Raw genomic sequence first — 26,744 nt, 5'->3', positions numbered from 1 at the left:
TTCTGGAAACACCCTCACAGATGCATCCAGGGTTGTTTCCTAGTGCTTCTAGATCTTACCAAGTTGACAGTGAAGATTAATCTTTACACTGCTTGTTCCAAGTAGTCCAGGGCATGTTGCTTGAAGCCCTATTCATGATGGGGAAGGACCCTGGGAAGTCATGCCCTTGGTTACCTGGTCAGTCTTCTTAAGCACTAAGAAGTTATGCAGACCAGCCCTGCACCTGGGGCTCTCTGTAACAAGTTCACCTTACACTCAAGAGCATTGATGGCACTCTAGTGCCATCCTGACAATGCCTCATTTGTTCCAGGAGCTCCTGGCTCCTGAGCATTAGGCTTTGTGCTTCCCAATTCTGCTTTTTCCTCTGGGCTGTGGTATCTGCAGACAAAAATAGCTTTCTGTATATTTACAAGTTAACAGTAGAAGTTGATAATCTTCACAGAACCCTGACTATGGTAAGACACAGGTAACTAACACTGGCTACTCTTTGCTGACTCTGGCTGTCAGTTGTATGGCTCTCCCAGGTTCACTGACACCTTCTGTGTATCAGTATGTTGATGGCTAGGCCCTGCTGGCACCTAAAGGTACCATGGCCAGGAGAGTGCAGTGCTGAGCTACAGTTTGAAAATCAAAAGTTGGAGTCCGGCTGTTGATAGATGGGATGAAGCTTAGAAGAGCTATATACTCGAGGAGGTGTACAGCCTTTCTAAGAGTACACACACACACACACACACAAATACACACAAATGCAAGCTGCTATGCTGCTTTGGGTCTCTGCCCTTAGACTGCTCCTGTTGTCTTCTTCCTGACCACCTCTGTTATTCTAGACACCCGTACCTTAATGATGCTGTTGCTCTGGCCCACGGGACATCTCCCATTCCAGCCCTGGCACAGGCTCCACTGTTGGCACTCACCTTCCTTTCCTAGACCTTCCCGATGGACGGTGCACCTGCTTGTCTTTTTAACACTTGAGTGTATGGGCTCACTGCTGAGTGTGTCTAGAAGGATGAATTGTTTCCAGGGTGCTGTAATGAGGTTGCCTTTGGATTTGAGCCAGTTGGTCCAGTAGAGATAGAAGTGGTTTCTCATTGAGAGCCCTGGGACATTTTAATCCCAAATGCTCCATTACAAACCATGGACAAATACCACACGTCCTGCCAGTCAGCAGGTCCATGCTCAGACTCTGTTTGTATGTTTCAGCTAAAGAGCATAATGGATGCTGCCCTGTGCTTATCTCAGAAAACCACATGAGATTCTGCCTTAAAGGCTCTCTGAACATCTTTAAATAAAGCCACATACTGAGCATTGGTCGCTTTAAGCAAATACATGTCTAAGTCCATCAGGACAGACAGGATTTACCACAGCAGACTGGTTATGTCCTACCTCTTCCTTCTCAAATTCTGCCGAGACTTGGATTTTACTCTGTCTTCAAGAATGTGCTTGATTTACCCTCATTTTATCTCCAGTGTTATCTTTTTTTAAATCACATGAGGGTAGGCGACAAGAGAGCTGTTGGGCCACATCTGGGTAGACTAATAGGCCTTGTACAATGTGGAAGGCTTGAGAACAGGCCAGCTGTGCTCCAGGACAAGCTGCTGTAGGAGCTGGTATAGTCTGCACCATCACAGCCACTCATGATCTTGAGCATGATCCACCTGTAGCTAAACTATGTGTGCAATGTTGGAAGAGAAGAAGGATCCATGCATTTGCTTAGCTTGGCTTGAGTCTCACAGTGGTAGTGGGGGTGGGGGGAAGTGGGTTCATGCCCATAGGGCTTACACTGCTAATGCCCGTGCTGGCTGGCCTCTTCCTGGGAGCTCCCATCAACAGGGTGGCAACTCTCATTCTCTTCCTCTAGTTCTTGAGGCTAACATGTTAAATATGACATTTATCCAAACTGGGTCTGTCTGGTCCATATCAAAGAGAACTAGCAGAGGTGACAGTGGCCCCTCTCAAGCTACTCTTTTTTGACTTTGGCCCTCAGGTATGTGACTATCACAGGTTCACTGACAGCTTTCTGGCCCTGCTGGTATCCAAAGGGTGAGGATGAAGTCTAAAGGTATCACGGCCAGAAGTATTCTGTGGCTGCAAGATCAGTGCATACATTCACTCTGGGAAGCATGCAGGTAGCCTTCCCCCTACATGGGAGGGATATGTAATGTCATTTTGTTGATGAATTGTCTTGTAGTACTAGAACCCACTAAAAAGCTGGCTCTGGAAGTGGGGTTCCCTTTCCCCATTTCAGACCCAAGCATGTTTTAGTCTCAGAGTATCCCTTGTTTGGGGATAAGCTGACCCTCCCACCCCCAGTTCTGTGACAGGGAACATAAAATATTGTGTTGGGAACAGCCAGGAAGTAATAAACCTTTTGCAGAGGAGGCTACTGTTGTTTGTCTCCTGATATAAAAGTGCCTGCAGTGGGAACAGGAAACTGGAAGTTCAGCCATTGAGAAAGTGCAACCAGGAACTCCCACTAGCTCAACCACCCCAGTTGGTTTCTGCTAGCAGGATTTGATGATACTGTCTGTTGCTGTTTGTTCTTTTATTGGACACCTCGCCCGACGGGAAGGGACACTTTGCTCCCCCTGAGATGTTCTAAGTTGGAATCTCAAGCTGACTGTTTTGGTGGGGCTTTCCCAGTGCCTTAAGCCTGCTGGTTACAAGCCTCCAGTCTGATGTCACATTTCTTCTGCTCCCTGACTTGGGCCACTCTAGACTTCTCTGCTGGTGTTATACATGTAGTTAGTGTTTTACAGTCTGTCTCTCCGCTGTTTCTAGCTATCTGCTACATCCTGTAAAATAAAAATAAATTATATTAAATAAATTATATTTATTAAACTCACTCATTCAAAATGATAAGTATAGCTATTGTAGAACATTCTCCAGACCATACAGATCAGGCTGTTGGATGTTATAGTCTGTCCCTAAGTGTCAAAATGGATCAGGAACCAGCTTTCTTTGAAAAAAATGGCTATGTTTAGATGAGTATACAAATCCCTTATATGAGTTTGTTTTTTGAGGCCCAGTAATGTGAGGAAGTTGACCCAGGATCTGTGGGTGGTTGGGGTCTGGTTTTATGTCTAGATTTTCTGTTTGCTGAGCTAGATGCCCTGGTGAGCAACTGTAGGTAATTTACTTATTCGTAATTTCATATTTGACATTACTTTCTATAATTTATTTTTATTTTACATTCATTGTTGTTTTGCCTGTATGTGTGTCTGTACGAGGGTGTCAGAAACCCTGGAACTGGAGTTACAGACAGTTGTGAGCTACCATGTGGATGCTGGGAATTGAGCTGGTATCCTCTGGAAGAGCAACCAGTGCTCTTAACTGCGAGCCATCTCTCCAGCTCCTTGGTATTATTTCTAGTCAGAAAAACACCCTTGACTTATTGAATATTGTCAACTTGACAGGACCTAGAATCACCTAGGAAGCAAACATCTGACATGTGTTGGCATTCTAGATTGGGTTAATTGATGTGGGAAGATCCACCCTAAATATGAACAATACTGTTCCATAGGCTGGAGTCCTGGACTGAATGAAAAAGAGAAAGTAATCTGAGTCTTGAGTGCCAGCATTCATCTCTCTCTGCTTCCTGACTGGTCCTCACCATGATAGCCTGTGTATTCACCAGCTGTCCTAGTTAGGGTGAAACACCATGATCAAAGCAACTTGGGGAGGAAAGGATGTGCTTCCACATCATTGTTCATCATCAAAGGAAGTCAGGATAGGAACTCAAGCAAGGCAGGATCCTGGAGGCAGGAGCTGATGCAGACGCCATGGAAGGGTGCTGCTTACTGGCTTGCTACCATGGTTTGCTCAGCCTGCTTTCTTATAAAATCCAGGCCTATCAACCCTGGGATGGCACCACCCACAATGGGCTGGGCCATCTCCTATCATCATTAATTAAGAAAGTGTCCTATAGGCTTGTCTGCAACTCAGCTCTTATGAAGGCAGTTTCTCAATTGAGATTCCCTCCTCTCAAATGACTTTACCTTTTGTCAAGTTGACAAAGAACTATCCAGTACACCAATTCTGATTCCAAGTACACACTTATTTAAGAGGCTGTTGTCCAATATTTTGTCACAATAATGGAAAAATAACTAACATACATCTTTGAGAAAAAAAACCTGTGTGGGGACCATCTATCATGTAAAGTCTATATGCCTCTTAAATCAGCTGGGCACATGTGGCTGTAGGACACACACACCATGCAGGCTCTCACACAGTACCTGACATTCCTGCCCTAGGAATATTAGGGTCAAAAGTAGCCCCCTGATCCACAGAACAGTTTTCCTACGTTGCTTCAGCTTGAGTTCTGTTGAGGGTGTGACAGAAAGGTTGGTGTTTGAGCAGTGCCGTGAGCAGCATTAAGATGTTAGTACCATGTGTCATGAGACTTGAGCTTGACTGTAACCTCTTCTGATTGGCTGGTCAGTAGTCAGTAGGGATAATGGGAGCTTCCTAGAGACCCAGAAGGTTCTCTGCCCTGCTGGAGCAGTGGGTGAACACTTTCCTCAGCATTTAAGGCCTGTTAGCAAAGAAGGCTTTTATCTTTGTTCACTTTTAAAAAGTCTGATTGGGTTTACACGAAAAAAAATGTCTATTAAATTGAATGTCTAGTAAATTTAAAAGTTGGGGTCAATTAAACTAAGTTTGAGTTAAGTATGTGGCTCAAAACTGAGCATTGGCTTAAAAGTGAACCTGGTTTAAGTTCCAGTTAGAATAGTGGCCTTGCTGTTACTGTATTTGTTTTTGTTTTGTTAGAAAATTTTGTCTGTGTGTCTTATTTTTCTGTGACTATGATAAAGCACCATGGCCAAGGCAGTTTATAGAAGAGTTCCTATATTTCTTTTCTTTTAAAACAGAATTTCCTGTTCCTACTGCAGGCACTTTTATACCAAGAGGCACACAACAGTAGCCTCCTCTGCAAAAGGTTTATCTTCTGGTTATTCTCAACACAATATTTTGTGCTCTCTGTCACAGAATTGGGGGACTCATGGTTTCAAAGGGTGAGCCCACGACCATCATGGCAGGGAGCATGGGAACAGGCAGGAGGCCTGGCACCCGCACAGTAGCTGCATGGGCACATCCTGAGAATGATGTGTGCTTTTGAAACCTCAAAGCCTGCCCCTAGTGGTACACTTCCTAACCCTTCCCAAACAGTTCCACCAACTGGGGACCAAGTATTCCAGTATGTGAGCCTATGCCAGCATATTCTCATTGGAGCCACCACACTGTGGTTATCTTATTCTAAACTGTCCTGTGGTGATATGGATTGCATCTGCCGAAGATCTCTTCTCGGCATTCTCCCTCTACCTTGGCAGAGTCTTGGATATGGTAGTGAGTTACTACGTGCAGATAGCTGACTTTACCCAGTGTAAAGTCAGCTCTTCCAGAAGGCTTGTTATTATGGTCTGAATTCTACACTCAGTGGTGTCTTCTCACTGGACAGTACAGGCCCAGCCCTTGTGGAACCAAGGAGGGAGATTCTTGTGACAGATACCGTGTGTGGTCAAAGAAAGGAAAGAAGCAAAGCTCCGAGTGCCTGGGTCATAAACGGTCACTGACAGTGTTCTGTGGTAATGGGCTGAGGAACACAGATCTGGTTAGTTCTTTCTGCCCTAGCAACATGACCTCAAGATGTCGTGACACACACAGGACCAGCAGCATTGTTCTGGGGTGTCTTTGGGAATCTGGCCATTATTTGCAATCTGTATCTCTTTAAATTTCAGGTTTGCATGTCTTTTTGACTATAACAGGATACTCGCTTTACTTCTAGTTACTAAGGGAAAATACAGAGAGACTCTTCATCAATGACCTACTCCATGCTCCTGAGTTGGGTGTCTCTGAGCAGAGCTAGTTGTTTAGGGCTGTTTCTTGGAATGGATGATTATAAAATGATTGCACTATTATTTTTAAAAATGTCACCATGTTTGCTTTCCAAAGGTGATTAAAGCAGGTAAAAAGTTAACCTGATGCCAGTTGCCTAGTGACCCATTGAGGGTGCATTACCTGTGGACACCACCACCATACCTTTAAGAACTCTCTGACTGACCCTACTTATTCACAGATGTTATTCTAGCAGCCCTAGAGTCCATGAATATGTGGACTATACAATGGGGCTTTCCTAGAATGGCTGGGAGTAGTCTCTTGGAATGAAGCTTAGTACAAAGTGTTATAACCTGATTTTCCCATAAAGGATAGAAAAATGTTACTGTTCTGAAGTTATTATAAGAACTGGAGCTGGGTTCAGTGGCTCAGTGCCATTGGCTGAGAGGAGCTTAGATCCTGACTTATGTTAGATTTATCTATATATTGACTGCTATCAACAAGGGTGGCCAAGTGAGGATGCAATTTTGAGACTTGGGTTTGGTCCCTTGTCCCATCCATCCAGCTAGGTTGTAACTTGCTGATAACTTCCTCTGACTTTCAGCTGTCCTCCGTGAGACACTGTCCTCTTTAGGGGATGTCTTTCAGAAACAGACTCAAGATAAAACTGTGGAAGTACACATGCCAACCTCATATCAAACTTTCAGAGTGTTTTCACACTCCTTGTCATTTCGTCTTCATTGTGGGGCAATACTGCTGCCCCGTGGAAGCATGGGGAAGGCAGCAAGCAAAGTGTGTGGTGCTTCTGTGAGGATAGACCAAGCCAGGCAGCTGGCCTGCCCATCTTCCCTTCCTGCTGTGTCACCTCATACTCTGCTGAAGCATGCTGCCAGCTCAGGGCAGAGATCCACTTTAGAGGCCATTTTAGTGGCTGTTTGAAATATAAACCAGAGAGCCAGGAGTCTCTGCTGGCCTTCTCTGACCGCCCCCTGCACCCACTGTTGCTAGACACAGTGTTAAGCTTTCTGCAAGTGGCCTTTCTGTGGGGAAGGTAGCCATTGTAGGGTCTGGGCAGGCCTGGGCAGTCTTTCAGTGTTCTCTCAGTCTCTTTCTCTAAGCTGTTATGGGGAATTCCTGTACCCTCTCCAGTTAATCTGCCATACACCCGGCTGCAAATGACCTTTGCCCCATGAATCTTCTTAGTAACTGATTTTCTCAGGAGAGCTCTGGAAAGTTTACATAAACAGGGACATAAAGTTTACATAAACAGACAGTGCCACCTGCTCAGTCTGCCCAGTAAATCTTTGTTGCACACAACCACAGTTGTGACTGGACAGCTCTGAGAAGTCTTGAGGCTCTAACCTCTTCTGGCTTACTTCTATAGCATTAGGGAAGCTAGACTAGGAAGGCTCACTCGGCAGGTTGTGGAGGTATAGCATAGGTGAGAACAGAGCTATAACCTCTGTCCTAGGGGCTGGGGCTAGGTTAGGTCAGCCCCAGGGTGTCTGTGTAGGTATGGTAGCCTGAGAATTTGCCTGGGTCTTCCAGGATAGCCCCACAGGACAGGGACCAGCACCTCTTTTATTATGCCCATGGTATGAATAAGTTGGTGGCCCTGTTTATTTTGCTCATGCTTATGTTTTATTGAAAGTAATCTGAGTGGCTCAATGCCTGGGCCACACAGGTTTGACTGTTGGGGTGGAAACAATTATACAATTGCTGTCACTTTTCCATCACATTCTTGATATGATGTGACTTGAATTTCCCATGCTGAGTAAGTGGCATATTGTGATTCTGATTGGAACAAACTCAGAGCAGTTTACAGTCCCACCCCCTCAGTCTACCCAGTGCTGTAGTTGACTGTGGAAGCTGGTGATAGACAGTCTTGGGAAGAAATCCAACCAGGGAGCTGTAAGGCCTGTGGTTAGAGGGGAGTACAAGAAGGCCTTCTGTGTGCAGCTTGGGCACTTCTAGAAGCATGAACCTTGCAATGTGTGTGTCAGGATTAGCTGTGGCTGCACTAACCTCCTGGCAGCACTATATGTAGTTCATGAAGGTTGGCTTAAGCTCCTCTTTTGAGTGCTCATCCAGCATCAGAGAGATTGGACATATCTCTGGGTACATCTATTTGTCTTCCATAAAGTCTTGCTGGAGATGACATGAGGCAGCATATGAAGTGCACACACTCCATGTGTGAAGTGGAACCATCTTCACACGTGTTTACTGAAACCACATTTGTGTACATTCATATGCGCACATGCTTGGACCTCACAGCTAGTTCATATATTCAAGCATATGCTGAAGGATTAGCTGTTTTCCCATGTGGGCATCATCGAAACTGCTTAGGAGCCAGTCCACCTAAGGTAAAAACTTTATTAGGCTGCCTCTTTGCTTTAGTTTCCTCTTTTAAACTGTTCTTTCTTAGTCAGGGATCTCTAAAGGAACAGAGCTGATATGGTGGAGATAAATATTTTACACACACACACACACACACACACACACTAAAGGAGGTTTAGTAGACTGGCTTACAGGCTTTGGTCTGGTAGTCTCATGAGGGAGAGGCTAAGAATACAGTAATTGCTCAATCTCTGAGGATAGATGTCTCAGTAAGCCCAGTCTGGCACAGAAGTCCTGATCTTCAATCTGTGTTGGAATCCCAAAGAAGTAAGCTATAAATACCAGCCAAGGAATGAATGTATCAGTAACAAGGCAGATGAATTTGCCATTGAGAGTGAAGGCAAGCAAACAAAAGCAAACTTTTCCTTCTTCTATCTCCTTTATATGTGCTGCCACCCTAAGGTGTGGCCCAGATTTAGGGTGGCTCTTTCTACTTCAAATAATCTGATTAAGAAATCCCTCACAAATCTAGGCATGTTGGTACACACCTTTAACCCTGCACTCAGCAGGAAGAGGGATCTCTGCGTTTTAGGCCAGCCAGGCCTATACACCCTGTCTCAAAAAAAAGAAGAAAAAGAGAAAAGAAAATGCCTCACAGGGGGGCCCAGCAGCCTGGGGTTTCAGTAGCTTCCAGTTATAGTCAGTTGGTAATCAAGGTAGCAATTTAGCATCACAAGTTCCTTCTAAGGCTGTAGGATTCAGGTCTAAGTGAAAAGCATGCCAAAGGTCCCAAGCCTCTGTTGGTTTCCTGTCATGGCTGTATTCTGTGCTGTGACCTACACAGTCTTGGGTAGCTGGACGTTCAGTTCTAGACTGTCTCCATACTTAATCATTGATCACTCACTCTGAGTGAGGACACGCTGTGCCATATTTTTTTCCATAGAAAGTTCTACAGGCCACCTGGTTGCCAATTCCTTGATCACTGCTCCTTGCCACTCTTCATTCTATGAGGGAGCAACATCAAAAAGTACCCATGCTCAAAGGATAGCCATCTGCTAGTTTAGTGAAGGTTGGAAACAGCTCTTGGATCAGAGGAAGAGGAGCCAATGGCCTTGCTGAAGTGAGAGGCCCCTCGAGGTTACATGCTCGAGCTGGAGGCAAGCTTCTTGTTTACCAGAACAGTGCAGTGACAGGGATATGACCAGTAGGGTAAGCACTTTTCCCATTCGTTTGACTATCTCTAAGAATCCTTACTTTCTTTGTGCCTCAGCCTCTGTATGGGCAGCTCATTACATTCTTAAGAATTTATGACAATGTTCATATGCATCATAAGTCCTGCAGTCCTTCTTCTTTATCTTCTGTATCTGTTTCTTACAAGGACTTTATACTTTCATGCCGTTAGATGTGCCATATTTTGAAACATAAGCTATAATGTCTACATAAAGATACATAGACTTTAGGTGTGCTGTAACATGTATTTCCATGGCTGTGGGTGGGTGGTACATGTCATGGAGTGTCTCCAACATTCCTCCCCTGACCCCTCTGTTTCCTCACCAGTCTCTTTGTCATGTTTCAGTGGTTTTATTCTGCTCTAGAACTTACCCGATGCCCTGTTGAATTTGCTTGTTTGTGACTCAACCCTGTGCTTTTTGCCCATTGGTACTAATTCTGCTTTGAGGTGGGCAGCATTCTTCCAGGTGAATGTGCATCTGAGGCACACATAGTGTCTCTCTATTCACTCTGAGAATCTTGGGCTTGACTCTGGACCTGCCTTGTATGTTGCAAGCACACTCTTAATGTGAACTCTGGTGGAGGAATCCCTGAGGTCTTCCATGTCTAAGGAAATGCCTAGCAGCTGAACTAGCTGGCTTCACCATTTCTGTTCTGTGGGGCACACTCAAAGAGCATTCACAGCCTGCAAAGTCACCTACTCTTCCTGAGTGCTCTGCAGAGATCCAAGACTATTTTATGAATCTTGTCCTTAAAGGGGCAGAGGAGCTTTAGGCCTTGGCACCATGTCTTCCTCTGTAGCACCTTAGATGAATGGGCAGGTAGACAGGTAGCACCCCGGGAACGGTGGGCTGGTTCCTGGGTGTCCGTGGGTCTCCAGGCTCTGACCTCTGTCCTCCTCTGCCTGCAGCAGCAGCAGGAGATGCTGGCCATGAAGCACCAGCAGGAGCTGCTGGAGCACCAGCGGAAACTGGAGCGGCACCGGCAAGAGCAGGAGCTGGAGAAGCAGCACCGTGAGCAGAAGCTGCAGCAGCTCAAGAACAAGGAGAAGGGCAAAGAGAGTGAGTGCTGGTGGGCAGGCACAGTGAGCACTCAGGGCTGGCCCCACTGCCTCTGGTGCCTGTGCTGCTTCCCAGGCAGCTCTGGAGGGGCTTGTCACCCCACACAGGAGTCATCAGTGTCTTCAGGGTGATTGTTTCAGGTCACTTTAATTGGGCCTGGAGACCAACCAGTGGCACTGTTTCTGACCATCCAGGTGTCAAGAAAGACTCAGTATCAGCCTGAGTGCAGGAGCATTCTGGGGCTCCCACGTTGAATCAGCCATCTTTAGACTGTTTGGCAGTACTTTTCAGTGATGCACAGAAGAGTAAAGCCGTAAAGCACATCACCTTCCGACTCTGAGGACATTGCTGTGTCCCACACACACCCCTTTGGAAAGGTTTCCTGAGTACCCTCAAAGTAGGTATTGGCCAATAGGTGGACATGCAGCTGAGGGCACAGTCTGTGTGTTGCCAGTCCTGCTTTGAGGCCCATTCCTTCATTGAAGTGGCTGACCTCCCTAAGAAGAGCCCAATTTAACCCTAGCAAAGAGGCCACAGGTAGCACATTATTACTGAAATCTACCATGCACATTGTATTAGTTACTTTCCTGTTGCTGTGACAGAAATACTATGACCAAAAGCAACTGAAGGAAAAGTGAATTCATTTGGTTTATAGTTCCACAAGGGCTGGGTCTATTATGGTAGAGAAGACAACAGAAGCAGGAAGCAGGCTGATCACGTTTCATATGAGAGAGAGAGAGAGAGAGAGAGAGACCCCATGACATACTTCCTCTAGCAAGGCTGCGCCTCCTAAAGGTTCCTAACTTTGATTTATATCACGCCAACTGGGACTTATTCGAGTACAGGAGCCTAGGGGGGACATTTCTCAATCAAACCATCACATGGACAGACCCCCCAAATCTTTTATCTGCAAACACTGAAAATGGCTAGCCATTTTAACAAATTATTGTAGCAAATTTTTGTATGAATTTTAATCTCCATCTGTACTACAGAACACGATGCGTATGCTTAAAACATTCTTGTAAAGTCTGTTATTTGACGTTGTTTGAAAATCGTTTTGGCATGTGATATACAAAGATGCAGACAGATAGGTCTATGACAACAAAGAATGAAAGGGAAGCTGGCACCTAGGGACCAGCTAGCAAAGAGTCCAAGCAGTTGGACGACAGGGCCTCAGAGCCTCCATGGCCTTACCCTTCCCAGGGCTGCGGCTGCCAGTTCTCTCAGTCCCAGCTCTGTAGTGGAAGGGGATCTCTCTAGCATCTAGTTCCCTGACTGCCATTAAGGTGCGATGTGAGTCTATGACTAGCCTGGCAGAGCTCCCCTTCCAGAGAGTGTTCAGTCAGGCCTTTGCCTGTGCTTCAGGTAAGAGCTCCTTTGGTCTTGGTGTAAAGCTGCTCCTTGTGTGTTATGGAACAGTCCTTGTTGTGAGTTGTGTGCATGATCAGCCCTTTTCTCCCTTCGAGGGTTGACCTTTTGATCATAATGCTGTTTGTTAGTCTCTCAGTTTTCTCCGTGTACTTTTGGGTTGTGTTTTTAAAAATACACATTTCTCCCAAACCATTTTGCCCTTGAGTAGTTTCCTACTTGTGTGGATGTCCATTCTGCTGGAAGTGGTGTATGTATTGCATAGTTTAGAGTGTGCATCTGACCCCTCAGATCTCTTGAGAACCAGTGTCTGCACCCATGTGCTTCCATGCTCCCTGTTGGTGACGTCAGCCTTTGCTGTCATTGCTTCAGTTACCACAAACTAGAAGTGAGCTTGGGCCCAGAAGTGCTAGTCTTCCCTATTCTTGGGACTTTGTGTTTTCATTGAAAGTCTTAAAATTGATCCAGACATGTCCTGAGTTCACCTGATACTTAGACTGACTCTGTGTATCTAGTTGGTGAGATGTGATATTTTACAGCCTTGATTATTCCTAACACCTCACTATTCTTTGGGCCTTTCTAATTTTTTCTTACCAAAATGTTAGAGTTGTTTGCTCAGGAGACTTGCATGTATTTTACCAGGCATATTTCAAGCCATCTGATTGGTTAACACTATTGTGCATAGCTTGGTTTTGCAATTTTGAAAAAGCAATTAGCAACCTGCTGACTCTACTCTGTGCCCAGCAACCATGTGAAACTCATGTTCTAATTACCAGCAAGGTGGGTCAGGTTTTCAGCCTATAGAGGCACATCCTCCATAAACACTGGCAGGTTGTTTCCTCCTTCCCGACCAGAATGCCCTCATATCTTTCCCATCTTTACCTGACTGACCTAACTAGGATTCCACTAGAATGATGAGTTAAAATGGCAGTCTTGACTCCCTTCTGCTGTTGGAGGCAGGCTCATTTTTCCAGAAGGCCTTACTCACTGGCCTGTTTATCAAGTTACCCTCCTTTGCTAGTGCTGTGAGTTTGAGTATGCATAGATATTGATTTTCCTCAGATATTTCAGCATCTTTGGGAGGTGGTCATAGGATTATTGTTTATCTGACATATTTAATGAATGTGGCAAATAGATCTATTAGGATAGAAATTTTATCTGACATTTATAAATAGCCCTCCTCACCTTGATCATAAAGCATTATCTTTTTCTATGTGTTGCTTGTATTTTGTATGTCTGCAACTCTATTTGTGAGAATTTGTCTTAGTTAGGGTTTCTGTTGCTGCAATGGAACACCATGCATGACCAAAAAGCAAGTTGGAGAGGAAAGGATTTATTTAGCTTACACTTACATATTGCAGTTCGCTATTGAAGGAAGTCAGGATAGGAACTCAAAACAGGACAGGATCCTTGAGGCAGAAGCTGATGCAGAGGCCATGGACAGGCGCTGTTTACTGGCTTGCTTCCCATGACTTGCTCAGCCTGCTCTCTTACAGAACCAAGACTACCAACCCAGAGATGGCACCACCCACAATGGCCTCTCACCTTACAGCTGGATCTCATAGAGGCGTTTCCTCACCTGAAGACTCCTTCCTTTCTAATGATTCTAGCTGTGTCAAGTTGATAAACAAAACAAGCAATACAGATATTGGCCAGCATTTTCCTTCTTGTAATGCCTTGCCAAGTTTGGTGTTTCAGCAGTGTTGGCCTGAGGCTGAGCTCTCTTTGGTCTGTATGAACTGTGGTGCTTTCCCATTTCACATCCTCAGTGTTGGATGTTAGCACCTTCTCTGTTGATGGGTGTTTGATTTCTTTAAATTTCTTCTTTAGTCTCTCCAGAGCACGATTCTCAACTCTCCTAATGCTCCTACTTTTCAATACAGTTCCTCATGGTGTTGTGACCCCCAACAATAAAATTATTCTTGTTGCTACTTCATAGCTGTACTTTTGCTACTGCTATGAATCATAAATATCCGTGTCTTCTGATGGTCTTAGGTGACCCCGTGAAAAGGTTGTTCAGCCCGCAAATGGGTCACTACTCAAAGGTTAAGAACTGCTGCTCCAGAGACTTACCAGTTTTGTCAGTCTGTTTAGAATTCTTGCTTTTAGCTTTATGGACAGTCTCTTCAGTGTTTTTCTACTTTGTTCATTTCTATTAACTGTATTCTCCCCTTGTCTTCTGTTTTCTTTGGGTTTCTGACTCCTTCTCATTCTGTGAGTTACACATCTCTTAATCATTGGTTCCAGCCTTCTCTTCTGACATCTGAATGTAAAACTATAATTTTTTTCTCTAAGGACAACATTATCTATATTCAGTAAGTTTTGACACATAGTCAAACTTTGTCTTTTAATCAATTTTTTTCATATTGATAAGTTTGTCCTTATGAGTGTCACCGTTCTTTACAAACCCCAATTATCGACCTCTTGTCTTTCCGTTTTCTTGCTCTAGACTTTAATGATGCCTTTTCCTCTCCTGCCAGCTTGGTAACTTGTTCTGCTCCTCTCCTGATCACAGCTGTGGTTAGCACGGCCTGCTTGACTCCATCACATCTACTCAGGTTCACAGAGCGAGCATTCTCTGATTCAGTTAGGACTCGCAATCTCCTTTTCAGGTGCGACTCTTATCCACGAGATTGAGGTTTCATCTGTTGCGATTTTCCTTCTATTTCTTTCACGGAATCTAGTGATGATGAATTTTTGTCTTTTAATTGTTGAAGGTTAATTTTACTGAGTGTAGATTTATTAGGTTAATATTTATTTTCTCTTGGTGCTCTAAAGATCTTATTTTCTTCAAAAATTACCATCATTCCTATTGTTCCTTTTTGAGAGATAATCTCTTATCTGGCTACTATTAAGAGTCTCTCTTCTGATATTTTCTAGTTCCATCCATTTGCCGGCAAAACTCAGGATGTCCTCGTTCTTAATAACTCAGTAGTACTCCATGTGTAAATGAACCACATTTTCTGTATCCATTCTTCTATCATGGGACATCTGGGTTGTTTCCAGCTTCTGACTATCATAAATAAGGCCGCTGTGAACATAGTGGAACATGTGCCCCTGTGGCATGGTGGGGCATCTTTTGGGTATATTCTCAAGAGTGGTATTGCTGGGTCTTCAGATAGATCTATTTTCAATTTTCTGAGGAACCTTCAGATTGATTTCCAGAGTCATTGTACCAGTTTGCAGTCCCACCAGCAATGGATGAGTGTTCCTCTTTCTCTGCATCCTCTCCAACATGTGTTGTCACCTGAGGTTTTGATCTTAGCCATTCTGATTGGTATAAGATGGAATCTCAGGGTCATTTTGATTTGCATTTCTCTGATCACTATGGACTTGAACATTTCTTAAGGTGCTTTTCAGCCATTCAAGATTCCTCTGTTGTGAATTTTTGGTTTAGTTCTATACCCCATTTTTTGATTGGGTAGTTTGGGTTTTTTGGTGGTTAGCTTCTTGAGTTCTTTTATATTTTGGATATTAGTCCTCTATCAGATGTGGGGTTAGTGAAGATTTCTTTTCCCAATCTGTAGGTTGCTGACTTGTCTTACTAAACCCTTTGCCTTACAGCTTTCCAGTTTCAGGAGGTTCCATTTATCAATCCCTGATCTTCAAGTGTGCACAATTAGAGTTCTGTTTAGGAAATTTCCCCCTGTGCCAATGAGTTCAAGGCTCTTTCCCACTTTCTTTTCTATTAGATTCATTGTATCTGGTTTTATGTTGAGGTCTTGATCTACTTGGACTTGAGCTTTGTGCAAGGTGACAAATATAGGTCTATTTTCATTTTTCTACATACATACAGCCAGTTAAACCAGCACCATTTATTGAAGATGCTTTCTTCCATTGTTATTTGAAATATTTTTCAGATATGAGTTTAACTGCAGTTTCCTTTGTTTTCCTTGGGAGTCTTAGTCTTGGCTGTATGGTTTAATACTTTTACAAAATTTTAGAATTGATTATTTTCACCTTTTATCTTTTTTCCTAATGCAGTGTACTTGAGACTTTAGTTCCACATGTTAGGGCCATTTTCTACAACCCCTACATTTTCCCCACTTGCTTCCTTTTGATAATTTCTTCTTTTCAGATGTCCACTATACTAATTTAATATTTTCCTGTGAAGTAAACTGTTAAGTTCATCTACTGGATTTTTCATTTGCTAGATAACCATTTTCACATTGTTACTCAGATATTTATAGTTTCCATGGGATTTCTGCCATCCATAGTTAGTTCTTTTAGAATGGCCCCTCTGGCTGGGTCTCTCCCAGCTGCTTGCTTCTCTCTTCCCTCTGTCACCCCTTCCCATTATCAGGGTACCTCTGCCTGGTGCTGGTCTCTAAATGGAAGGCTGAGATGTGGTTCACTGGCCTAGAGACAGGGTTTCCTGTTTGCTTTGTGATGTCACCCAGATGCATTAAAACATTTCAGTTGTCTTAAGTGAAGGGTTCTGAGCTGATCAGAGGTGAGTGCCAGGCCTCCTTATAAGGATGGTGCCCTCTATGGGCCTGCCTCGGAGCCCCTGAGGCTTCCTCCTCACTGCACTCCAGAGTTTGCTGCCCTGGTCCTCTGTGTTAATTGTTCTCTGATCATCAGGTACCTACAAGGAAACCATCAACCATGGTGGCTCATTCTCTGTCCCTTTCTGTCCAGCTTAATTAACCCTTTGTTCCAGGTCCCCCAGTGTTCCTGAGCTGCCAGTAGAGGCAGAAACCTGCAGGTCTCCTGACCACTCCTAGCAGGTTTAATCAAGCTAACCTGCTTGAATCCCTCCCTGGTCATTATAGTCTGGAGCCCTCAGCTCTCTGGACTTTTTTCCTCTTTGTTCCATTTGTGGTCTGCATCTTGTCCGCATGGAAAGGATTTGTTGGGGTTAGAGGTTTGCCTTTGTAACAAGCTTTAGGTTTTCACAATTGACATCTCACCTTTAATGAATCCTCGTTAGAAGTATTTACAAATGGGACTTTTCTAAAACAAAGTCCTTATGGTTTTAAAAGAAATTAAATGACTGTCAAGTAAATTTGTTCTCAAGCTTAAGTGTAAAGATTATTATGCCAAATTACTTCTAAATGTAAATAGGGAAGTCATCTAATAATACCATAATTTTGTATGTTTTAACAATTAATTGTTCCAAAACATATTTTAAGTTTATTGCTAATTTAGTCTCTTGTCAATTTATTTCTCTATCTCATGATTTTCAAATACTAAGAAATTGCTTTCATTTACAAAATTAACAGTTAGAATTATCAGTAATGTGATGTTTCACTCTTGAAATATGAACATATTTAATTTTTTTCACCTTAACTGGTAGAATTTCAAGATAGTTTCCTTGCCAGTATTTGGAAGGATATGCTAAGCCTGAATGATGTACACAGGCACTGTTACACCTCACTCAGCAGTGGCCTTAGGGATCAAATTCCCAAAAGGCATTGAAGGCTTTTCCAAGGTAAAGTTGCAGACCTGTTGGGAACAACATATAGGCAGAATTTGTGCAGATTCAGCCTGTGTAATTGACTGTTCAGACATGTATCACTCTCCAGCCAGCCGATCTGGCAAACTGACCAGCAGGGAACCTGAGGTCAGTAATCTCCTTAGCAGCTCCCAAGTGCAGCCAGTGCTGGGATCTAGACCAGTGTGCTGTGGTTCGTGGCTTTCCTTACATTCATGATGGGCTGCCTTCCTCCAGGAAGCTATCTCCCTGTCCTCACAGGAGTATGTGAGGAGTTTGACCATGTACATGAAGGGTAGCGCTGCCCTACAGAGCACATTCACAGAGCCCAATCCACTGCTACAATGCTCAGCCCTGGACTAGCCACTCCCTTCCCCGTTTCGTGGCTCACATGTACCTCAGTGTGTAGCCTATATACTTGGCTTTGGTTTTGTTTGTTTGTTGAGTAGGGGAAATAGTGGCTGTTTATCAAAAGATTACAGTTCAAATTTTAAACATCAGCCAGTCAGTCTGTGCCACAACCAGCCAACAAATAACAATTTTTCTCATTGCTGAAAAGCAGCTCAGTCTGAATTACTTTCTCAGAGTTTACAAAAATGATCCAATAAAAATATTATTTCAAGGCTTGCAGAATATGACTTCAGAAAACATCTCAGGTCTGTTTATGGGTCAGAAATGATCTCTGTGCTATGTGCTAAGCTCCGCCCCATGTTGACCCTGTGCTGGAATGTTCCCAGCTGCACTCCAGCCCTATTACAGGCAGCAGCCGTGGTTTTCACTTTGTGGATTTGGGTGGTCAGGTTTTATTATTAATAATAAACTGCTCAGTTGAGTGTTTGGCAAGCTTGCACAAGCTTCGAAGCCCTAAGAATGGAGTCCTGTGGGGAGAAGGCAGCTACGCAGACCAACAGTGGGAGATGCTCTTATGTCGGGGCTGGGCAGCTCAGCCATGAAGGGGAGTCTTGTTTGTGCCAGCAGATGCAAATGTCAGGAGGCATCTTCAGTTTCCAAACATTTGCAAACTCAGTGCAAAGTGTTCATTAGTTCATTTCTTAAGGTTTTGTGTAACTGACTTTATTTAGTATTTAATGAGTTTTGTATACATCTATAAGCATTTACAGTTTAAAACATTAATTCCTAATCATGCTGCAGTTTTACTTAATGATAACAAGTCATAAGTTCACCCCACCAACAGTGAGTTCTTAAGACTACATGGCACTTTCTCTCACAGGTAACAGCAGCGTTACCTTTATCAACCATGTTCCCATTTGGACACACTTGGGAGCATTGAGGTCTGAGAACAGGAGGTCTGTCCTGGCAGAGTCAGATAGCACGGCTCCATGTCATGCCTCTGGCTACAAGCACAGCTCTGGTGGCTGGTGGCCTCACTTGGGGAAAAACCCTTGAGCTACTTTGAAAATGACAGGCTGGGTGATACTCAGTGGCAGAGCATTAAAGAATCTAACAGCTTCATCTTTGTAAAGGTAAAAATGCTAATTTTATTTTCCATATGTTTAGCAGTGATATCTAGTTGCTTTGTGTTGGTAGGCTTGGGTTTCACTTTTCAAATAGCTCTTCTGTTCCCACCACACCACAGGGTATTTCCTTTATCACTGATTGTAAAGGCACCTGGTGTGTTTGCAAGCTTTACCCTTTTCTTGGTTTGCATTGCTTGTGTTTCTGTTCAGTGTTAGCCTGTTGCTTTCAGGAGTATTTAGGAGTGTCACGTGGAGAGCAAACAGTTCCATGAATTCATGATCCCTCCAAGTCCATGCATTGGCAGACTGTGGGACTAGGGGGTGGGAGAGTAGTACTGGAGGGTGGTGGTTTGCTGTCTAGGGTCTGTAGATCCTCCACCCTCCATGCCTGCAGATCAGTGGGGCAGCCTGGGCACTTGGGCTGCCGTGCAGGACCAGAGGACTGTAACTAGCAGTAACTCTGCTTTGGCCATGTGTTGAAGGTAAAAGGGGGTGCTCGTTCTGTAGATGTAGTAACCACTTATGGCCCATGTGCCAAGATGGCTTTAGAGCCTGCAGAGAAAACAGTACTAAGGAACCCAGGGCCAGAGCAGAAGGCTAGCTGAAAGGATTGTCTGCTTGATTGTCTGATTGTCTATCTTAGGGACTGAACCTAATGGGTTTGCTAATACTCACCAAGAGTCTCCGTTCCTCACTCCCAATTATTATCCAATTTTTGAAAGAAAAAAAAAATCAATGGCAGAGCTTTAACAAAAAGGTGAGGGAAGATGTGGCATGCACACTACATATTCTGACAAGAATATCCAAAATAGACTTCATAGGAAGTAAATGTGTGAGTGCCACACATCCAGACTCTGACTGGAAATGACAAAATGATGGATGGATGCAGTACCTCACCTCCAGACTGTCACCTGACCTTTACACCTTCCACCCACAACCTGGGCCTCAGAATGCCTGCTTATAGGTTTCCTTGTTTCCAAAGTTTAAATGTGTAAGCTCTCAATAAATTATACAAGCAGCCAAACAACTAGGAACTGTCCATAGACTCCCAACATAGCCACCCCATCTTTCTCTCTCTCTCTCTCTCTCTCTCTCTCTCTCTCTCTCTCTCACACACACACACACACACACACACACAGAGCAACTCCTGGGAAGAACCAAGGCAAGGTAGTACAGTAGGTCCCACAGCTGTCCCCAGCTCCTTAGGGTACCAGTGGAGTGTCTGCATTCAGGAAGTTAACCCTGAGTGCTGAAAAGCGGAATCTATTGCTGATGCCTAGTGGAAGGAGCCTTTGTCAATGTGCAGAGACATTTTGGAAAATATATTAGCAAAATATCTTGAGGTTGCTTGTGTGGTAGGATCATTCTGTTGGTCCTTTGTGCTACATGAAGTATTTGGGATCATCCAAGATGGTATTTGAATACTGTATTATAGCAGGAAGTCCTTACCATAGTCTTCAGTACAAGGATACATAGGCACAGTACTGAGGTATCTGGCAGAAAATCACAGATTATGCAGGGTGAGTAGGGGCATCTTTATGTAGTCTGTTTCTACGACCTTACAGTTTAATATACCTTTCAGCAACAGTCACCATATCATAAGAAAGCCCTTAGATACACAACTTCCACCTGAGTAGAATGATAATATCTGCCCACCAGAGTATGTGGCACCAGACAGAAGGGGACAGAAATGCACTGGATACTAGGAAAGCCCTACACTAGTGTGTGTTACACACTGGCTACCCTGCTACCCAGTAGAACCTTATTCCCCAGGGTGGTTGTGTAGAGAATTCCTTTTGTGTGGAATTTAGAGTCTGCTGCTTGTTTAGAAAAGTGAAGCCACCATGCTTCCAGCACTTGGCTCTGAAACTTTAGCACAAGGATATGAAACCTCCCAGTAGAAATAAGTTGTGCTAGCTAACAGAAGCCGTTCTCATGCTGAAGTCTGTGTTTTGGTAGAGTGCACTCATACAGTGCTTAGATAGAAGACCTCCCCTTAAAGCTCCCTGGCCTTGGGAGAGCACTGCAGAGAAAGATCTCTTCCTGCCTTGTGCCTCATACTGCCTGCTCCATACTGCTTCCTCCTCCTTACTCTCGGCTTCCCTTCCAGGTGCTGTGGCGAGCACAGAGGTGAAGATGAAGCTGCAGGAGTTTGTTCTCAACAAGAAGAAGGCTCTAGCCCACCGGAACCTGAACCACTGCATTTCCAGCGATCCCCGCTACTGGTATGGGTAAGTGACCTGGGCCTGTTCTTTGGGTGTCTGGCATACACAGCTCTGTGGACAGGTTTGAGTTTTTCAAAGATCACCCAATATAGGGGTGGCAGAGATACTGAGCCCCTAAAGCTATATAAGCAGATCTGAAGGGAGGAGGTCTGGGATAGTGTATGTCATGGTCAGCTAGACGAGGCGTGGATCATCTTCAGGTCACCAAGTGGCACTCCTGGCAGTGAGGACCTCTGGCTCAGTCATCCATAGACAGCACTATGTTCAAGAGAAGCAAGAGTGGAGAAGGCAGAAGGTGAAACCTTGTATTATAAAGAGAGGGTGGAGGAGTAGGGGAGGTGAGGAAGACCAGGAGTCTAGTGTGGACTTTGAAACCCATAACAAGTATGAATAAGGACAGAAGGAGGCTAGAGGCCAGCATGGGCTTTAATGTGCAACAAGAGGTATATGTCAATGGAGAGTGCCATGTTCATTTTGCCAGAGCCAAGATAATGGAAATGACACCTTTGTGAACACAAACCTTTTTAAAGGTTCCTAAGGATTACTGACTGTAGGCTTTTAGCAATCCTTCTATAGTCTAACTTGCCCTCAGCCTATACTGTCATTTTTTAATATGCATGCTGTCTTGTGGAGAATTGGAGTTCTCTTTTACACCTGACAACATCTTTACGATCCAGTTACTGAATCCTTGGGAAAGATGGGGGCAATTAAGATGAGAGATCAGCCTGGGCCAGAGCATGCATCTGATCTGGGCAGCTCAGAGCAGATCATGTCTATGCTGAGATGCAAGCAGCTGACTTGCCCAGCATTGAGAAAAAAAAGGCTTGGGTGGATTCCCCAACATGGGCTGTTTGTGGTGTGCTGTAGAGCCCACTGAGGAGACTTGGGCAGTTCTCACACAGAACACGTGGCTAATTTGCAATAATTTTATGTTGCTCTTAGAGTCGTTTCATCGCTGGAAAGAAACAATGGAGTAGTTTTCCTAAATCAAAATGAAGTCATTAATTTTACTCAGGGAAAAAAAAAGCTTTTCTTAGAGTCTCAAAATGGACAACCGTTTCTACTAAAACCTCTCTGGTCCCACTAAAGTGGCCCGTTTATTTACATGGAAGACCTCAGTTCCCACGACACAACCTGGGGAAGAGCAGTTGTACAGTGAGACTCTTCATTGTCACTTAGGCTCTGTGGCTGTACACACTGCATGTCTTCTGAAGCAGGCTATTGGCCTTTGTGTAGCTCAGAAGAGGGTGAAATAGGTGGCCCATGAGGTGGAATGAAGAGTAATCGTGAGAGCCTCAGCCTGGGCTGTTCTCTGCAGACTCTGCTGGAGAGGTCAGCCTGGGCTTCTGCCATGGAGGGGTTCTGTTGTCCTACATTTACATGTGGGAGTCAGGATGGTCAGGGGGAGGTAGCCAAGGATAGGCCTTAGGATGGTGATTTGAAGGTAGACACAGGGTGCAACTGGAAAAGGCAGTAGGACCAGACAGGGCCTAGAAGATATAGAGGGACCTAGGAAGGGGAAGCTTCCTAGACCAGGTTGGTTATTGTCATCATAATAAGGAGCAAACAGGGACCACTTCTCAGAGAACAAGATAGGGCAGTCCAACTTAGGTCCTATGGAGTTCAGTGGGTAGTGCTGTTACAAGAAAGTACAGGGCTCATAGAGGCAGTTTTGCAGGGTGTGGGACTTGGGAGTGTGTCAACAGCCCCAGGAGGGCAGTCACACTTGAATAGACAAATGGAACAGGAAGAAAGGCTGACTGGAACAGGGGTTGTGGAGGTGTGTTGCTGGGTGAAAGACTCAGCCAGCAGGTAGCTTCCTCCAGTTGAGGAGTTGCGGTATAGGGAAGGGAGTCCAGGACATACTTGGATTAAAGGAGTAGCACCTGAAGAGGAAGGGTGGCAGGGGTGTGGGGGTGGGGGGCGCCTTTGCCTAGACCTTTGCCCTGAGCAGGATGTTCAGGAAGGTTCCTGAACAAAGTCCTCTTCCCTGAAGCAGTTTGGAATTGAGGTAGCTAGACAGGGCAGAACTTGATATCAGACGCATCATCCAAGAAGACAGCTTGTTTTTATTGAGTTTGATAACCATGTAAGGATCCTGACCAGCCATCATGGAGGTACATCCAGGTGCAGTGTCTGACCCACTAAGACACCATGGCAGAAGAGAGCCAAACCATATCCAGCATCATGTGATAATTGCCAGGAGCAGCCCAGAGCCATTGAGATCTGAGTATGAAGGCTAAGACAACAAAACTTCTAGAAGGAAACATGAAGGAGGGGTTTCTTTTCAACAATGAAATTATCCTTAAGAGATGAATATGGTCTGTGTACTCATACACACAGCTACTGTGTACTCATATACATAAAATAAACAAACAAACAGAGTCCTCCTGGTAAGAGAGAGATGAGTAAAACTATTTAAAATTAACAACATGTTCTATGTAAGAACTTGTAGCATGTCTTCATCAGTGTCATCAGCTGAGACACTATTACCTGAAATAGTTAGGCCCCATCAACATTTAAAACAGCTCCTTGAAAGACACCTTTAAGAAAAAGTCAAGCAGCCAGGCAGTGGTGGCACATGCCTTTAATCCCAGCACTCAGGAAGCAGAGGCAGGTGGATTTCTATGAGTTTGGGGCCATTCTGGTCTACAGAGTGAGTTCCAGGACAGCCAGAGCTGAACAAAGAACCCTTGTATCAACCATTCCCCCAAAAGCAAGCAGTAGACTAGAAGGAAATCCTCCAGTGTGCATCTGTAGAGTGCTTGTGAAGCTACTGCAGCTTAGCAAACAGATGGCAAAGATGTGAACAGCTGTACCACACAATAAGCCATGTGGGCTGCCATCCCAGTGAGACACTACTTCTCACCTACAGGGCTGGCTAAACTAACAGACCAGGGGTGGCAGGGCTCTCCCTTCACAGACAGGTAGGGCAAGATTAAATGGTCCTATTGCAAATGGTTTAATAGATCTAAGAATGGTGCTGTGACCCAGCAGTGCACTTTCAGGTATTTGCAAGTATACACCAGGCGTATACTCTGTGGTCCTAACAAATGACCCACAAACCCGTAGCAGGTGAGTGGCCTGATAGGTTGGGCCACTATACCCTGCAATTATGCAGCAGTGTGGAGACCTCACATGTCCTGTCCTTAGGTCAGACACACAGCCACACCTCATGTAAAACTGGACTCAGCCCAATGAAGCTAGAGAATCATCAGCAAAGGTGCAGAGGGGATGGTCTGGAATTGGGACTGTTCAAGGCTTGATTGATGGTGATAATCCATGTACTGAGGAGAGTGTTCACAATCTGGGGCTTAAAACTTCATCTGAGCCTGCTTTGTGCCATGTTATGCCATGTGTCCATGCTTTAGATCCCAGGCCTGTGAAATTGAAGCTTGCAGAAACTCCAGACCACAGGATTTCCATGAATAAGCTTCATATTAATTATATTGAGATAGTATTTTTATATCTCAGGTTAAATAGAATTCTAAAGTTAATTTCACCTATTTCTTTTATTCATTTTTAAATAGCTTCTAGAAAATGTAACTTAAATGTGTAGTTCACACATTTCTGTTGGACTGTAATGTTCCACTTGATTAACAAGTTTTATTTATTTTAAATCACTAGTATAAATCTGATATAATGGAAAAGCCCATCTTTGATAAACTTTAAATGTTTTAATTTGTGCTTTATTTCACATTCAAGGTGGTAGTTAGAAAGAAAACAGTAGTTTGTTCTTCTGTCTTGAGTAAGACAAGAACTGCCTTTTTTCACTCTGTTTTACTTAGTGTTTTTGGTGGTACTGATGGTCCTGCTGGGAATTGAACCCCAGGCCTCATATGTGCTAGGCAGGTACTTGTCCACTAATGTATACACCTAGCTCCAAAGACTTCCTTTAAAGAAGGCCTGGTCAGTAAACCAGCATCCTCCTATCCTGGCTTTGTCTGCATCCTAGACTAGTTATCCAAGGTCGGAAAGCTGGTAGCTGTTCTTGGCTAGAGAGAGTTAGCAGCTGCTCTGTGGTCCTTGCCTCTGGAATGTGGTGGTATGTTAGTCTGTGTGATAGAAAGTTGACTATGAAGCTATAAACTTAAATGGTGGGTGTATACATAGGTGTCAGTGATGGGGCATGTAGTGTTAGCATAAGACTGAGCAAGGGATGGGATTTTGATCTTGATCACACATCTGGATACTTCTTCAGTGAGTTTATTCCAGGGTAAGGTGAGTTAGCCTGGTATCTGGAAGCCACACCAAGGCTATCTGCTGGCATGTCTTCCCAAGTGCCTGCCTGTTCTTGGCATGCAAAGGGAGCAATGTCAAGGACCATGAGAAGGGGCTGCTCCTTAAGAGTGAACTGGTCATGAGGACATGGAGGTCCTCCTTCTGTAATATCTGGACTCCCACAAAGGCTCCACTGACTGTCCAGAACCAGCTCCAGCTCCAAGAAGTGTTTCTAGAGGATAAGGAGATATAAGCAGCTCTGAGAGCTGTGGGCCTGGCTCGAGGCAGGTGGTTCAGAGTAGCCTCTTGTTCCAGCTCATTTACAGCCATGACAGAAAAGTGGGTCTTAATATTGGCAGGATAGGGGGGTGGGTATGGGGGACCTTTGGGATAGCATTGAAAATGTAAACGAGGAAAATACCTAATAAAAAAAAAAAGAAAAAAAATATTGGCAGGATCTTGAGAGATGAGATCAGTGGGAGGAGGTCTACTAGATCTGGAGTGACCAACTTTTCCAACTTACTCCTTAGTAGGAAGAAACCCTGTCATGAAACGTAACAGTTGTTTAGTTGTCTTTATTGCATTTCTTTAATTACTATATTAAATTACTTTCCTATAGTTGACTATCTTTTTAACCTATACATGAGTGCACTCATGTGCATGTGCACACCACACACACACCATTCTGTGTTTGGAGGAAAACAAAAGGGATGCCAAGGACCCCATTAGCTTAACATGTAAGAAGTCTTCAGGGCTACCTTCTTAGATGTGTCTGAGAGTCCCTTCAGTCCATTCTTTGCATGATACGCTTTCAAATATTTAAATATGCACCTGCCTGTGCTCATCTGAGAGCTCCCACTCTAGGTTCACATAACTCCCGATGTGTGGAATGCAAATAATGTATATTTAAATAAATCATTTAGCAAAGTCTAAACTAGAAAGTAAGCAGATGTGTTTTGAGCCATTAAACAGATCTCCTGTACTCAAGACCACAGAATGTCTCATGCTGTCAGAATTCAGAGGAAGGCTTGGCTGCTGGTACATCCACAAAGTTTTGCTAAAGGTCGCCTAGGATGGCCTCAGTGCCCTAGACGTACCCTGCAACCAGACTCCTATTTCTTCTTCTGTTCCTCCTCTTCCTCTTCCTCTTCCTCCTTCCCCTCCTGCTCTCTGCTCTGAGTATCCATCTACCTGTAACCTTTTCCATCTGGCCATTTTTACAACTTTGAGTTATGCATGTCCATTGGAAGTTCACTTCCTATAGTAACTCCCAGAATAGAGATTTGAGATGCTACTGAGCTGTCCCAGAAAGGATATGGCTGAGGGATTTGTTGTAGTAGTCACGAGTGGTGGACATGTTCTTCCAAAAGGCCCTGTGCTTGGGGAGACAGACAGTCATAGGTATTGCCAGCATCTGCTAGGAGTCCACACTCACCCCATCTTTCTATCTGCACCTTTCTATGATCTCTCATGCCTGAGCCCACTGACTTCCACTACTTGCATCCTGTAGACAAACTCTCTGAGGACAGACTGATATAAAAATCCCAGAGGGCAG

General features: G+C 44.3%; 1 protein-coding gene and 1 long non-coding RNA gene across 24 annotated transcripts in view; both read left to right on the top strand.

Moving 5' to 3' along the window:
- Positions 1-26,744, top strand: part of Hdac4 (histone deacetylase 4) — a 266,924-nt gene that overhangs the window by 172,574 nt on the left and 67,606 nt on the right. For 20 of the 23 annotated variants that reach the window (XM_017319488.2, XM_017319486.2, XM_017319487.2 and 17 more), the window contains 2 exons: positions 10,310-10,460; positions 20,854-20,974. In XM_017319488.2, coding sequence (XP_017174977.1) covers positions 10,310-10,460; positions 20,854-20,974 — 272 coding nt within the window. The remainder of the gene's footprint in view (positions 1-10,309; positions 10,461-20,853; positions 20,975-26,744) is intronic. The other 3 variants (XM_017319498.1, XM_017319501.2, XM_030252552.1) reach the window with 1 other exon arrangement.
- LOC108167659 lies at positions 10,467-19,464 on the top strand. Its single transcript, XR_001779208.2, has 2 exons — positions 10,467-16,412; positions 18,497-19,464. It is a non-coding gene; the product is annotated as an uncharacterized LOC108167659 (long non-coding RNA).

Source organism: Mus musculus, chromosome 1 (genome assembly GCF_000001635.26).
Source record: "Mus musculus strain C57BL/6J chromosome 1, GRCm38.p6 C57BL/6J".
NCBI classification, from domain to species: Eukaryota; Metazoa; Chordata; class Mammalia; order Rodentia; family Muridae; genus Mus; species Mus musculus.
This window is presented reverse-complemented; position numbering and strand designations above follow the sequence as displayed.